Raw genomic sequence first — 16,444 nt, 5'->3', positions numbered from 1 at the left:
CATATCTGAGAAGAGGTTCTTAAGAAAAGAAATTATTTCCTACACAGAGATCTGAGAAGGTTTTGCCTAGGTCCCAGGATATTCCAGACAATTCTTTTTTTTTTTAATTTTTTATTTAAATTTTATTTTTATTTTTGGCTGTCTTGGGTCTTCGTTGCTGCACACGGGCTTTCTCTAGTTGCAGAGAGTGGGGGCTACTCTTTGTTGCAGTGCAGCGGGCTTCTCATTGCAGTGGCTTCTCTTGTTGTGGAGCACGGGCTCTAGGCATGCGGGCTTCAGTAGTTGTGGCACGCGGGCTCAGTAGTTGTGGCTCACAGAATCTAGAGCGCAGGCTCAGTAGTTGTGGCGCACAGGCTTAGTTGTTCCGCAGCATGTGGGATCTTCCCGGACCAGGGCTTGAACCCTTGTCCCCTGCATTGGCAGGCGGATTCTTAACCACTGCACCAACAGGGAAGCCCCAGACAATTCTTTTGCTGAGGCCAAAATAACTCAGTATTGAAATAGACAACAATGCCTGAAGATGGTTTAGCTGTGTAGAAATTTGGAGAAAATATCCATTAAGACTCAACAAAAATACAGATAAATTTTAGAAGTAAATTGAAAAAATAAAGCCATAGAGGAGATAAAATAGAATTGTAATAGAATTTTATGGAATTTAGGGGGTTGGAAGGTGTATTAGTTAGATAGAGCCACTATAATAAAGTAGTACAAACTGAGTGGCTTAGACAACAGAAATTTATTTTCTTGTATGATCTCACAAGCTAGGATTACAAAATCAAGTTGTCAGCAGGGAACCAAACCAATCCTCTGAGGCATTTCTCCTGGGCGTGTAGATGGCCATCTTCTCCCTGTTTCTTCATATGGTCTTCCCTCTGTGTTCATCTGTGTCCTAATCTCCTCCTCTAATAAGGCCATCAGTCATGCAGGATAAAGGTCCACCCTAGTGACATAACTTTAACTTAATTATTTCTTTAAAGGTCCTTTCTCCAAATACAGTCACATTCTGAGGTACTGGGGATTAGGATTTCAACATATGAATTTGGCGGGGGCTGGGGGTGGGGGGGAGGCACAATTCAGCCCATAACAGAAAGGAATTTGTTTCATCTTAAAAAGAATAGAAGAAACCACAAAGAAAAAACAGATATGAAAAACAAAGATTAGACATTTCAATATGTCACAAAAATTTTAAAACAAAATAATTTAGGACTTCCCTGGTGGCACAGTGGTTAAGAATCCGCCTGCCAATGCAGGGGACACGGTTTCGAGCCCTGGTCCAGGAAGATCCCACATGCCACAGAGCGACTAAGCCCGTGTACCACAACTACTGAGCCCATGTGCCACAACTATTGAGCCCACGTGCCACAACTACTGAAGCCTGCACGCCTAGAGCCTGTGCTCCAGAACAAGAGAAGCCACCACAATGAGAAGCCAGCGCACCGCAACAAAGAGTAGCCCCCTGCTCAATGCAACTAGAGAAAGCCCACACACAGCAACAAAGACCCAATGCAGACCCAAAATAAATAAATACATTCATAAAAACAATTTAGGATAAATATGTGTAGTTAGTATCTTAATAAACAGTTCATACAAATATTAAAAAAAGAAATATAATTATTCCAATAAGAAAAACATGAACAGACAATACACAAAGAAGGTGGCTACTGAATAAACATATAGAAATTTGTTACCTTCACTTGTAATCAATAATAGTAAAGCAAGATACATTTTTTGCCTTTCAAATTAGAAAATAAATTTAAATGATACCACTATATGCTGTAGAGAGAGCGCGTGCTCATCATCCATGATGCTTTAAACTAGTAATAAAAACCCTTTTCAAAAGCAACTTAGTAATGTATATCCAAATCTATAAAGTATGTGGTGATATTTTTAACCTATAACCCCAATTCTGGATATTTAGTCTATGAAAACAACACAAAATAGGTTAGAAGCCATGATCAAGGCATTATTTAAAGTAGGAACCTACGTGTCCAATAATAGGGGAGTATTGCATCCCTCCACTTTCCGGGCTATTATGCAGCCATTGAAAGTGAAAATAATGAAGGCTGTATAGCAATGTGGAAAGGGCTCAGGACAATTTTAAAAGAATATCAAATTGTGTGTATACTATGACTTCAATTATAGGAAAAGACTTAAGAAATATACCAAAATAACTTTAGTCGGTTATAAATTGAAGAATTATGAGCTTCTCCTCCTGTTTTTTTGTTTTCCATAAGGTGTTTAAGAGTCATCTGTTTAACTGGGCATAGTTTCCAAAGTATGCAATCCGCTGTCCCAGTGATTGCAAGTTTCTGATAAAGGGTATTCTAAGACGGTGAGTACCGAATCTTCCCACCGTCTATTTTCTTGTTTCCCTTTTTAGGTCCTGGCAGTGCATGTTAACAATTTAAGGAAAATGGTACCGATATCAATATTGTTATGTTTTTGTACTATAACAAACAAACCATCAAAATGTCAAAAACCTGGTGCACAGGCTTAGTTGCTCCATGGCATGTGGCATGTAGGATCCTCCCAGACCAGGGCTCGAACCCGTGTCCCCTGCACTGGCAGGCAGATTCCTAACCACTTTGCCACAAGGGAAGTCCTGAAGATCAACTTTTAAAACATAGAAATGAGGCTATAACATATTATCAAAATTAAATAAAAAGAGCTTGTATGATATGTCACTTGGAATTCTTTCATTCTGCATCTAGAAAAGGCAAGGGATGTATTTTTTATTTTTAAGTACTGTGTTCTGTTTCAAAATGATGAGCAAAGGTTTCAAACTACTAATTTTAAGCACTTCTCAAATAATTAGCAGGGTGGGGAGTTTTTATTCACAATAAATGAAATACAAAGTTAGACAAAATTGCCACTATATTTTCACTTTTTAAACATGTCTTAAGGTAGTTGCGACATCTTGGTGGGCTACATCAAAAAGAAATATAAGTCAAAACAAAACGAAACCCCCCAATAGAACACAACACAACAAAACCCCAGATGACTGCATCTCAGATGTGATAAAAATTGCCATGAGACAAATTTACTGAATTACCATGCACTTCAGTAACTTATAACCTTATGTTGTGGTCTTAAAGCAATCATTGTAAGCATAAATTAAAGAACTCATTACTAAGAATAGGAGCATTAAATTCATTATTCATGAATTGTGTTAAAACCATCAACACAGCTAGAGGTGGTTGGCTGAGTGACTGAGTCATGAGTATACATATTGGTCTCCACTAATATGTGGTACCAATTTGGAAACTCTCAAACTCTTGTTTTAAAAGAAAAAAAGAAACATACAATGGAAAAAGAAAAATAACAAATAGCCCTTTTAGGCTGACTTTAAATAAAAGCAAGATATGGAAACAGAGATCATTACCACCTTGGAAGATGATATTAACCTTCTGAAACACCTCTACAATGCCCAGAGACCAGGAACCCCTGGTGTAGCATAACCCTGTTTGACTGGACAATGTATGAGACCAGAGAAGTTAAGTGATTTGTTTCAGGCCACACAATTAACAATTAATGCGGCTTCAGTTTCCTTTAGACATTGGCCATATGACACTTTACCATCCCATTTACAAAAGCTGCTCTCATTTGGTTTACACATTTGAATTGAAATATGGTGGACATGATGGGGAAAGAGAATTATCCTAAATTATACTAACTTTGCTTTTTTTTTTTTGGTTGGAGCAGTGTGGCTTGTGGAATCTTATTTCTCTGACCAGGGATCAAACCCAGCCCGCAGCAGTGAAAGCAAGCGTGGAGTCCTAACCACTGGACCGCCAGGGAATTCCCTAACTTTGCTTTTAATAATCACAACATATTTATGTCATTTCTAAGTTTCAGTAGTGCACAGAACTTTCTGAAGACACTGGATACTATTTTGCATAGTCCCTTCTTTGATTTCAAGTCTATGAATCCAAGGTTCTCAACATATTGTGAATTCCAGCAAGTCAAGGGTCCTCAGTAAGTTTAATACAGCAAGCACTTACAAAGTGCCAAACTTTTTAAACAATAAGCCTAAGAAGCCAGTTGAGTGTTGTCTCCTTTCCTTGATCTTATCTGTAACAGAGGAAAAAACTAAGCATAGCAAAGAGGTCAAAAAATAGGAGATATTGGACTTTGATAGTCCTGTAATCAATCATAAGCACCTAAATGTCTTTTGCTAGACAAGTTGCTTTTGGTCCTGTTAAAGTGTTCCCTTCTCCAACTTCTTTGAACTTCTCCCTCCACCAACTTCTTTGAACTTTACTTTTAAGCCCAATGTGCCTGTTACAATAGTAAGTGGGTCAAGGACTTGGTGGCCCAGGCCTATCATTAACCTCAAAGAAGTATTAATTCTCACGGTAATCCTCTAAACTAATCTTCACCTCACCCTTAAGTTACCACAGTAATACCTACCTCTTAGGGTGGTTCCCTAGACGCAAATTCTAACAAGATTTGGACGTGGTGATTTATTGAGGGGATGCTCTCAGGAGAAAGGGAGGGAGGGAGGAAGGATAAAACAGGGAAGAAGCTAAGAAAAGATTTGGTCTCAGCTGGAGTCTAGCTGCAGCCTAATCCTATCCAGAGCTCTGAAACATGAACTGCACCAAAAGAGTTGGCCCTACCTTGACACAAGGGGACAGCTTTTTGTGCGACCACGCCAGTTGGTCGTTTATTGGTGTGAGGAGGGGAGGTCATAACGACAGGGCTGCTTTCTTTCAGCTGAGGGCAGTTCCCTGGGGAACAGGATAGTTGGGAACTGTTAAGGAGCCGACACTCTGGATCTGAGAGATGCATGCCCTGGTCCATTCAAGGCAATGTGGGCAGGGCACCCATAGTATCAATAGCATCTACCACACCTTGGTATCACATCTTCCTCTGGACTACCACCCAGAAACTACAAAAAAAGAAAAAATGTGAAATATCAAAAACATACTAGTTTTACACAAGCATAGTAAATAAAGGAGAAAAAACCCTATGTTGAGAGCTCTAGAGTTGTGAAAGGTATGGACTGAAAAGATGTATGTACTCACATGGCATAGATGACGTGAGTTTTATCTTCACTCAAGACTCCAAGAATCCTAAAACAGCTGCTTTTAACACTTTTACATTCAACATTTTTCCAACCCCAATCAAAAATATTACTTATTATTCTGCTCCATAGCTGTAAACAAAAATACCCACACTTGGAATCCTAGACAATACTATGGATAAGACTGAAAGTGTTGTCTATTATGGACACTCCATATCTTTACTGCTGTAATATAAAGTATAGTAACATATAACAATGAAAAATTCAGTCTTTTATTCTGTTCTGAGGTATAACATAACATACATAAAGTTTGAACAATGTTTAAGACAAAATACTATTAGCATAGCACAAAAGCTAATGAAATATCCTACAATGGTAGCAAAAAATGTATAAAGTTCTTTTCTTAATTAAGTCCTCAAAAGTAGAAACTAAGAAATAATCTTTAAAGAGCTTTATGTAGTTCCATTTAATGTTCATTTTTGTCTTCATGTCTAGAAAGCCTTCCTGTGTGATAGCAATGACTCAAAGTATTATGTATGTAATTGGCTTTTAGAACCTATAAAACTATCTATGATCTATGATCATAATTTGTATTCTGGTAAGATTTGAGAGGAACAGACTGAAGAGAATTAGGACGGTAAGCATAACTCTATGAGAGATTTAAACCTAGCTGGTTAAAACAAATACTTTGACGTTTTATGGTCTGTGAAGAGAGGAGGGAACTTACCAGTCTGTATCCCCTTTCCTAGTAAAGTCATGAGGCGTTGTGGATATTACCAGTGTTCAGCTCAGTTATATAGTAAGTCATACACATACATCACAATCTATTTTGTGTAGCAAGTGTAAGTGAAATTCCTTGATAAGGAAAAGGATGTCAATCATTGTAAGCAATGATGGCAAGAGATGCCTCAAAGGAAAATGAAACCCACCTGGTGATGCTTGGACATGGCTTTCCAGGTACACAGCCATTGCTCCTTCCTATTCCTCCCCATAGCATACCCTCCAAAACTCAGAGTGGAGCTAACAGGCAAGATATGAAGTCAGTTGTTGATAACTTATTTAGCATTAAAGCACCAGAGGCAGAAATTAGGAGGTTATAACAAACTAACAACCCTGCATAACCCCCGACCCTACAAAATTCACCACCCCACTGACTAAAGTCACATTACTGAAAAAAACCAAATGAAAATCTAAGACAGTAAGCAAAAAGTATATACTTTAGAAAAATCTTTAATGTGTTGTTCTGAACAATTCTATGAAACAAATATGTAATGTAATTATATTTTCTATTAACCCATTTCATTGTGAAATTCTTCATTCAGGGCTCAAAGGTTCTAGGATTATCAGTGATGTCAAAAATTCTAAGAAAATCTGACCAAGTCATAGCTGTTTGTAAAATTTTTTCAGTTTATATTTTTCAAAAAAAAAAAAAAAATCTCTTTAGCACTTGGACAAGGGAATATATGCTACATAGTGATGGCCTTTTAATTTTTATTTGTATTTTGTTGGCAGTTCAGTTCAGTTGGTTTTGACAACATTTATTGAGCACCTACTATGTACCAGGCACTGTACTAGATGCTGGAGACACAAAGATGAATAAGACATGGTCCCTGTCCCCAAGGAGCTTACAGTCTCTTAGAGGCAAACAGGTAGTGCAAAGACACAGAGTTTATTCTAAAATGGACAAAAATATCAATAATGTAGTAATATTGGGCCTTTAAATACAATGGCACGTCATTGTTTGTAATGTCAAGGCAGACAATTAAAATGAAGACCATTTGCATGTGATAAAACAGTAAAATCATTAAGACCTAACTTTTAAAGATTCACATGATAAAGGTAGTTAACACTAAAAATTTACATCATAGTTTTTCAAGTATTTCATACTTAGAAATATTATTGCCCACAATTGTGCTACAGTCAAAGCCATAATTCCAGGTTACTGAATCATTCACATCTCAGCACGCTGGGATTCAGTTTCTCACTGAGTTTATGAATTAGAATGGCTAATTCCTCAGTCGCTTGGCTCTTGTCCTCCAAAAGTTCATAGCGAAGGCTGGAGATATCTTGCTTGATTTCTTTTAATTCACCTACGGTATTTGTATTAAAAAACATATAATTGGTAATTTGCCCTTCGTATTTAGAAAAAAACAAAGAGTGAAATTTATACATGAATGCATTTGTCTCATAACATCTCCAACATAGTTACTTTAGGTGTTTTCCTTTAGAATGTTTAAGGAATGTCTGCCTTTAAAAATGTACTGGCTTTTGAAAAAAAAGCTATAAAAAGTAGTTCAGCTATGTTTTAAAAGTAAAACTCAGCTAAAGTATTGTCCTGTGGCTCAGCCGATTTTTAACACAGGGTGATTTCTCTGTTAACTGGTCTATAATCAGAGTATCTCCTTTCTATCTTCAGGGAGTTTGTCTGGTTCCCTGAACCATAAGGGTTGACACCTATATGGATCATCTCCCATTGCTAGGCTGGAAGGAAATCCTAGTAAAATGAAACATTTCTAAAAATGAATCAATCTATATAACAGGCAAATACTCACATGTAAGAAGTAAACTGAGGTCAAGTTTGAAGTAAGGGAAAGGAAGGAAAAAGAGTAGGGGTATTTCTTAGGGAAGGCAGTGGCAATGAACATGGAGCTAAGGAACAAACAAATTAGTTTCTGTGGCACAGGGGATGATGTATAAGGAAATAACAAGCAATGGTGAAATTAAGGAGTTTAGATGTAGTACCACTGGCAATGTTTACATACGCAGAAGTCTCCATAGGAAACTTCTGGCTATTAAAACACAACTATTCCCATAATTTAGCTTGGTAATACTTTGAGCGTGTGTAGATTGCAATTAACAACTGGATTCTCTTGCAAATAATTGTAATGTAGATAAGCCATTGACTTTGAAAGGTAAACCTTGGGGCATGAATTTATCTTGAATCCAAGAAATGATTCTTTAAATCACTGGCACTTTAATAGCTTTCTATAATAGAATCATATGTAAAACATATCTTTCATGGTATTTCCTGGTATCTTTATGATGCTTTAAAGTATAATCTATGTTCTTTTATTATATAAACGTCAGAACCTTTTATTTTAAAGAATTCTAGCTCTTCCTCAAGAATACACACAAAACATTTGATTCTTTTTGTGGCAAAAAAAAGGTGTGGGGGGGGGCTTTTCCTTTCACATTTGGCAACGTAGAGGAAATAAACTGATCAAATTAGAAATCGCGAGGCCAGTCTTTGGTGGAAGAAATGGATTCTCACAGCATTTAATATCATATTTGGACCATAAGCCCAGTGGGCCCCCTTTCACCTCCCTACTACTACATTCTTCTTCCTTGTTTTTGAGTTACGGGAAGCCTACACACTAAGTGTTGTACTTAGTTTGCCAATAGAGGAAACACAAATTACTCAACCTCTTTGGAATTTAGCTTCTTCATTTATTCAGTGAACAGGTTAAATTATATGATATACTTTCTTAGTTAGAACTTTGTTCAAAACTCCAAATTTTCCTTAATTCACTTTCCTCTTTTGTATAAAAGGACTTGGAAGATGACTCCTTGTTTTTGATGCTGTCATGGTGGCCCATTGCCCCCTTCACTTAGTTTTTTTGTTTGTTTTCAGGGAGGTTATGGTACAACAGATAAGGTTTCTGCTTTCTAAACTAAAACTCAATTCCAGTCCTGTCTCTCTGAGACTGTTTCTAGGTCGACATGATTGGGTTTTTGCCGGTTTCCAATCGCACATTCTTAGATTTCTACAAACACATACCATTGTATTGACTCAGATTTGTAAGAGATTCCTTGTATTAATCAAGTAATGGCTTCAAAGCTCAACAGTTTAGTTTAGCCTTTTCTTATCAGCGTAGCTCTATCTAGTAGCATCTCACTGGTGTTGAAAGCTATAGTTTCTATTTTTAGGGCAACTTATTTCTCCCTGGTTGAATTCTTTCCATCTCTGGACCTGTACTTTGTCTTATACCCCAGCCTTTGATGAAAAAGTGTTACAGTCCAGACAGACGTGCTGCCTAGGATATGCCTGGAAAACAGGTGCCAAGAAGAAAAGTGAAAGGCGAAAGAGAAACACCAGATGAGAAAAATGGGTTAGAGATTTCTTTCTGGACAACAAAGTAAAGATTTTTCTACAGAAATGTGGATTCTGTTTGAGCCAACGTTATTCTATCTGCATCACTGGAAAAATGTTAACACTCGATGTGAACTCCCTGAAACAGAAGTGAAACTACAGACAACTTATGTAATAGGGATTAAAAACTCCCAGAAAGATGGCAGACTTTACATTCTAAGAAATCAGGGCATTCTGTAGTGATAAACTGTCTCTGATTGACAATTTAAGTGACCGTTTCTTTAAAAAGAAAGAGTTTTAGAAATGTAGCGTAAGATTCTCCTGTCAATCTTGGAGGAACCCAGTTACCTGAGATTGGATTTTTTTTTTCACACGTTTTAATTTTAATTTATTATTAAAATGTTTTGTACTGAAATCAGTAATGCCCCCGTCTTTCCTACTGGGATTAAGTGGCTTAGTCTTGCTTTGATATATTATGATGAGTCAAAATACAAGCAACTCCAAAATCAACTTAAATTTGTTTTCTTTTTTTTTTTTTTGAAAGCAGGGTAAGAAGGAATTGCACTAACAATAGTTATTTCTGGTTGACTTTTACTTTCATTTCTTACTCTCCCATATTGGATTTTTAAAGTATCCTTCAATATGAAGTTTTCCAAGTTTATTAAATTAGTTGTAAAAGGATGTTTCTCAAGTTGAAGGTGCTTACCTTCATTAACTTCATCATTTTCTTTGTCTACTTGTGCTTTCAAAACATACCGCTTTATAAGTCTTTTCATTATCTGCTGTTGGGCCAAAAAAAAAAAAAAAATTGTATCACCAATGATACACATAAGTAATCTGGATCCTATTTCCCAAAGAGCCTTACATACCTGTAAAGCAAAGAACCCAGGGGAGAGAAGCTGTATGTAACTATTTACAGAAGACTCACCCAGATTTCAGAGCCTCATCCCTTTTCACCTTGTACTGAGTTTTACTGAATGATCCACAAACATTGCCCTGACCCAGCCTTCATTCACCCTCACTGCCACCCCACTCCGGGGATGCAAGAAGCTTCAAAAGAAGTTAAGCTAAAAGACTTCAATTCATGGCTTCTCTTTCAAATAATGATTTCTCTTTAAGGCGCATTGACACTAAATTATCATCTATAGATACCACCTTATTTCTCACTGTTTAAAAAATATATAAATATATGTTCAATACGGAGAATTTGGAAAATACAGAGAACTAAACAATAAACGAAAATCATCAATGATCCCACCGTCCAAAGATAATCATTGCTGTTATTTTAGTGTATGTCTTTCCAATATCTTTAAATTTTGTATATATACTAATTACTATATGTATTACATTTTATGTTGTCTAAATACCATATATTCTGTTATATGTTTTCCTCTCATAGCAATATATATTGTGAATATATTTCAAACTAAATAAATGCTCTTACAAGATAATTGTTTATCCATATGGAAAAAATTAAATTGGAGCCCTACTTCACACCATGCACAAAAAAAGGAACTCCACATGCATCTTAAATATGAAAGACAAAGCTTTTAAATCCTTTAAAAGGAAGTATAGGAGAATATATTTATAAATTCAGTGTATAACTGGATGTTTTTTAAACAAGATAAAAATTCTAATTATAGTATTTCTACTATAATTATAATTCTATTATAATTTCCACTTTTCAGATTTATAAACTCAACTTCATTACAATTAAAACTTCATTAAAACTTCTGTTTATAAAGGTACCATAAAGAAAGTAAAAAGGCAAGCCACACATTGGGAGAAAATATTGATGATACTTACAACTGGTAAAGAATCTGGATCCAAGATATATGAAGAACTTTAATAAGAAAAACTCAAATAATCCAATAGAAAAATGGGCAAAAGACAAACAGACACTTCACTGAAATGGAACTGTGAATGGCCAACATGCATATAAAACAGTCTCAAAATCTTTTCTTGGGGAAATACAAATTACAATTAAAAGGAGATACATGGGGGTGGGGAGGGGAATTGGATGAAGGCAGTCAAATGGTACAAACTTCATTATAAGATAAATAAGTACTAGGGATGTAATGTACAACATGATAAATACAATTAACACTCTTTTATATTATATATGAAAGTTGGTAAGAGAGTAAATCCAAAGCGTTCTCATCACAAGAAAAATTTTTTTTTCCATTTGTTTAATTTTGTATCTATATGAGATGACTGATGTTCACTGAACTTATGATAATCATCTCATGATGTATGTAAGTCAAATCATTATGCTGTACACCTTAAACTTATACAGTGCTGTATGTTAATTATATCTCAATAAAACTGGAAAAAAGCGATACAATTTTATATCTGAAAAGAGAAAAATTAATAAATCTTATAATGCCAAGTGTTGGAAAGGATATGGATCAATGGGACTTTTGTACTTCACTGGCATGAGTACAAGTACAGTAGAGCACTTTGAAAAACAAGTCGGCATCATCTTTTTGTAATTGAAGTACAGCTGATTTACAATATTATATTAGTTTCAGGTGTACAACACAGTGATTCAATATTCTTATAGAGTACACTGCATTTAAAGTTATTATAAATCAATGGCTATCTTTCCCTCTGCCATACAATATATCCTTGCCGCTTATTTTATTCATAGTAGTCTGTATCTCTTAATCCCCTATCAATTTGGCGTTATATTTTAAAGTTGGACACTTGCATATCCTTTCACTCAGAAAGGCCACTCCTTGGTATAGGCCCTAGAGAAACTTAGCACATGTGGACCAAGAGACAGACATAGACAAGGTTTATAGCAATCTTGTCTGAGACACCAAAAAACCTGGAAACAGTCCAAACAAATACCAACAGAAGAATAGACAAATAAATCATGGTATGTTACACAGTGTAATGTCATTCTGTTCACTAATGAAATTAATTAATGCAATTAATGAACCATGGCCACACACAACAGTATGGATGAATCTTAGAAGCATAAATGTTGAATGACAAATTCAAGTTGCAGACTTCACAAAGTATGAAACTATCCTTATAAGGTTACTAAATAAAAGTAAATCCACAAAATGCATTTTTAGGACTATCTATATTTGTGATAAACCTATATTTGAAAAGAAAGCCAAAGCCAGAGGATGAGAAACCCAGACTTCCAGATAGTGACTACCCCTTAGGTGGAGGCAAGGGTGTGGCCTAGGGAAGGGCACCCATGCAGAGGCAGTGGACAGATAATGTTACCCCTCTCACGGAAGTGGTGGCTTCCTAGGTATGCATGTAATTATACTTCATAATTGACGTGCTGCACATATTCTTGTGCATATATCAAGCATTAAAAAGACAATAAAGAAAAGAAAAAAAAGTTCTAACTGAAATGCAGATATAGTAAGGGTGGAAAATGTACCTCAGTTTTAAGAAAGTATGAATTATGAACCAAAGTGACCCACTAGATGCCAAGGTCAAGTAAAAAGGAGAAATCTAGGATAATTCAAAATGTCTGTCTCAGAGAATAATGACAGATTGAGAGGGAGCCCATGCTATCAAAAAGGAAAAGCCCATTTTATCAGTCATAATAAAATATGTATAAAACTTGTTGAGTTGTGTGGAATCCGGACCCCAGGACAGACCTTAGGCAGGACTCATTCATTCATTCACCAAATATTTTTAGTGAGCGCCAGCTCTGTGCCAGGTACCATACTAGGCACTGGAGATGCAACAGTGAATACAATCCCTGCTCCAACGAAACCTCACTGGGACAATTCACTGTGGGTGGGATATAATTAAGTTTGGGGGACAATGCAGGCATATTCCTATAGAAAGAAAAAACAACGAAGTGTTTATCAGTGAAAAGCAGCTTGAAAGGCGGTAATACAAATCAGTGGGAAAGAAAAGACTGCTCAACAAATAGGGCCTAGACAATGGACTATCCTTACAGGGAAAGTTAAAATTAGACCTTCCTCACACCATATATTAAAGAAGAGAGCCAAATGGACGAAAAATCTAAATGTGAAAAGCAAAAACTTTGAAAGGAATATGGTGATGTTTCTTGAGAAAGCTAACAGAAAGGATAAGCCATAAGGAAAATGTTGATACATCTGACCATATTAGGACAATTTAAAACTTTCATACAAGGAAGAATATCAATAACATGTAATCTTATGTCAGATGGGATTTTTCCTGCTGTCCTGGAATTGTTGATAAACCCAAGACTGATGAAAAAGGATGCTAAGTACCAGGTCAGCCACCATGGTCTAAGACCACGTTGGCCCCTGCAGCTGCAGCCATCCACCTCCCCTCAGGGCTTACTGAGACTCACTAGATCAGTATTGAACTTACCAACTACTTTCTCCTCACCTCACATTAGGAAAGAGAGTGAGACATGGGAGGGATCATGGGCTTTGCGGGGAGAGAGGTTATTCTCTCCCTTACCTGTGTGGAAGGGAGAAGGTGCAGCCCGCCTCCTAGAAGCGAAGGGAAGAAGGAAATCCAAGGCAATGTAAAGTTTAGGGTTGCCTGTACGAAAGGGAGCCTGGCATCCTGCTTCCAATTAGATGGCTGTTCCAGCAGGCTTGCTGGCCTGATCCTGGTAATTTAGTCAGAAAGGAAAAAGAACTGTGATAAGAGAGGAACAGCCATTGGGTCAACCTGTACTCTCAATATTTGACAAACAGAGACAAATGTCCACTATGTTGGATGGAATACACATCAGTGGGAAACGATAATCTTTTCAATAAATGGGGCTTGGACAATGGGCTCTCCTTATGGGAAAGGTGAAAATTAGATCCACACCTCAAGTGAGAGCCAGATCTCTGCATCAGGGAGCTGTGCATCGCCTTCTCAAACCCTTTAAACGTGCCCCCGCCCAGTTAGACAGGCAGCAGTTTGGTGACGGCCACAAGCAGGACATCAGGATTTGATCAGTGTTAGAGCACTAGTGACGAACAACAAGGAAGAGACTGCAACCTGCAGTTAACTCAAGGGAAAAATGTTTACCTTTCAGCTTCTTCCCCTTGCCTCTCCACATAGCACAGGATGAACACCTAGAAGAGCTAACAGGAGGAGGTGTGGACAAAGCAGACCACAGCCTTCAGCCACTGGAATCACCTTCAGAGGTTTAGCTTGTGCTATAGGAGTGAGGAGAAGAGTGCTAGATTGATTTGGAGAGGTTTTCTTTCTTTCTTTCTTTCTTTCTTTCTTTCTTTCTTTTTTTCTCTCTCTCTCAATAATTTTTATTTATTTACTTATTTATTTACTTATTTTTGGCCCTGCAGCATGGCCTGCAGGATCTTAGTTCCCCCACCAGGGATTGAACCCCGGCCCTCAGCAGTGAAAGCACCAAGTTCTAACCACTGACTGCCAGGGAATTCTCAAGTTTCAAAATAAACATAACTATCTCTTTAATTACAAACATGAGACTTTCTAATAACCCAAAGTCACTGGAAAGTTATGGAGCCTTGACAAGGTGTTGTAAAGGGCTCCTCCATTCAGTGGAAAAGAAGAGTTCAAAAGAAGACAGTTAGTGGGAAATTATTGAAAACAAAGTCACTTTCATACATTCACAGGCTGCGACTCCTTAGTGAACCATTACATGAAGTTAAAAGACAAACCAAAGAGGGAGACAGGCTGCTTGCAAAACATACTGACCAAGGATCAGTATCCAGGACATGATAGAATTTTGACAAGTCACTAAGGTAAAGACAAACAGCCAAGTAGAATTAGGAAAAAGAATTTAAATTCACAAGAAAGGAAAACTGAATGACCAACAAATGTATGAAAAGATGTTCAATCTCATTGGTAATCAGAGAAGAGTACATTTAAAAAATTAATACCAATTCACACATATACGTTTGGCAAACGTTTTTTCTTTTGAAAAAAATTCAAACGCACAGAAAAGTTGAAAGTAAAATAAAGGGACTTCAGACTTTTCACCTTGATTCACGAATGTTAGAAATTTGCCACATTTGCTTATCTTGCTCCCTGTGTCTATTATGATTATATTGCTAAAGCATTTGAAAATAATTTTCAGACATCATGTCATTTTATCCCTAAATATTTCCATGAGTATTTTCTAAGAATGTTCTCTTATATAACCATGCTACAATGATCAAACTTTAGAAAAATTAACATGGATCAAACTGTCTCATTTTCCCAATCAAGGATCACATGTTGCTTTTAGATGTCATGTATCTTCAGTCTCCTTTAATCTGGAACAGCTCCTTGGCCTTTCCTTGTCTTTCATGATGCTGACGTTTTTGAAGTATAAAGGGAAGTTGTTTTGTAGTTTGCAAAATTTAAAAATTCTGATAATACCAAGTTCTTGTGAGAACATTGGGAAACTCTTATACCCTGTTACTGGAAATAGAAATTGATATTACCACTCCCAGGTACACAACCCAGAAAAACACTTACAAATGTGCAAAAGGAGACATTTACTAGAATGTTCAATACAGCATTATTTATAATAGGCAAAAATGGAAAATAAGCTAAATTTTCGTCAACAGAGGAATAAACAAAAATTGTGTATTCATACAATGGGATATTATAGAACAGTTAGAATGAAAAACAAGACATATGTGTATCAATATAGATAATTCTCAAAAATATAAAGATAAGTGAAAAAACCAGAATATGTAATGTTATTTATATATATTTCAAAACCACATAAAACTAGTATCAATACATAATGGTATGAATATACTTATGTAAATAATAAAGTATACGTGGGAAGAACATACAAGAACTTCAAGATAGTGAAGATCGCTGGGGAGGGATGAAAGCCAATGTAATAGAGTAGGGGTATTTTAGTTGTATCAAAATTTCCTTACAAAAAAGATCCGAAAAGAATATGGCAAAATGTTAATATTTATTAAAGTAGGATGGTAGTGACATAGGTGTCCAACAGGACATTTTGTGATACCTTTCTGTGTTTGAAATAGTCCATAATCAAAATTTAAAATATAATAAAATAAAAACAATTAAAATACTCTTATAAATAGGTTTTTAATGCTGCCTAGCAAATCGATGTGCCTCGCTAGCCTGGGCATTCATTCCATCTTCAGTAGCCAACAGTCATTCAGTCATGATAAACAAATATTTTTCACTTTTACAAACAAAGCTGTAAAAACTTCATGTTGTAAAGAAACTGAGAATAACTCAGGGCTTATAAGGGTCTTATTTAGTACCATTCAGAAGTGCATTATTTAGAAATACTATCTCCAGAAAAAATGAAACTTCTAAAAATGGAAATGAGGCAGAAGTTTGGAGTAAAAAACTTAGGAATTTGAGGGGCTTCCCTGGTGGCGTAGTGGTTGAGAGTCCGCCTGCCGATG

General features: G+C 36.4%; 1 protein-coding gene across 5 annotated transcripts in view; it reads right to left on the bottom strand.

Annotated features, from left to right (window-relative positions):
* Nucleotides 1-6,240: 6,240 nt before the first annotated feature.
* The window catches only part of TRPC3 (transient receptor potential cation channel subfamily C member 3), an 81,171-nt gene continuing 70,967 nt past the window's right edge, over nucleotides 6,241-16,444 (bottom strand). For 4 of the 5 annotated variants that reach the window (XM_073804869.1, XM_033856715.2, XM_033856716.2 and 1 more), the window contains 2 exons: nucleotides 9,823-9,898; nucleotides 6,241-7,116 (listed from right to left, as the gene is read on the bottom strand). In XM_073804869.1, coding sequence (XP_073660970.1) covers nucleotides 6,974-7,116; nucleotides 9,823-9,898 — 219 coding nt within the window. In that variant the 3' untranslated portion in view covers nucleotides 6,241-6,973. Of the gene's footprint in view, nucleotides 7,117-9,822; nucleotides 9,899-16,444 lie in introns of those variants that run through there. The other variant, XM_033856717.2, reaches the window with a different exon arrangement.

The sequence above is a fragment of the Tursiops truncatus genome, chromosome 5 (assembly GCF_011762595.2).
Source record: "Tursiops truncatus isolate mTurTru1 chromosome 5, mTurTru1.mat.Y, whole genome shotgun sequence".
NCBI lineage: Eukaryota > Metazoa > Chordata > Mammalia > Artiodactyla > Delphinidae > Tursiops > Tursiops truncatus.
The sequence above is the reverse complement of the archived record's forward strand: the minus strand, read 5'-3'. Positions and strand labels throughout refer to the sequence as shown.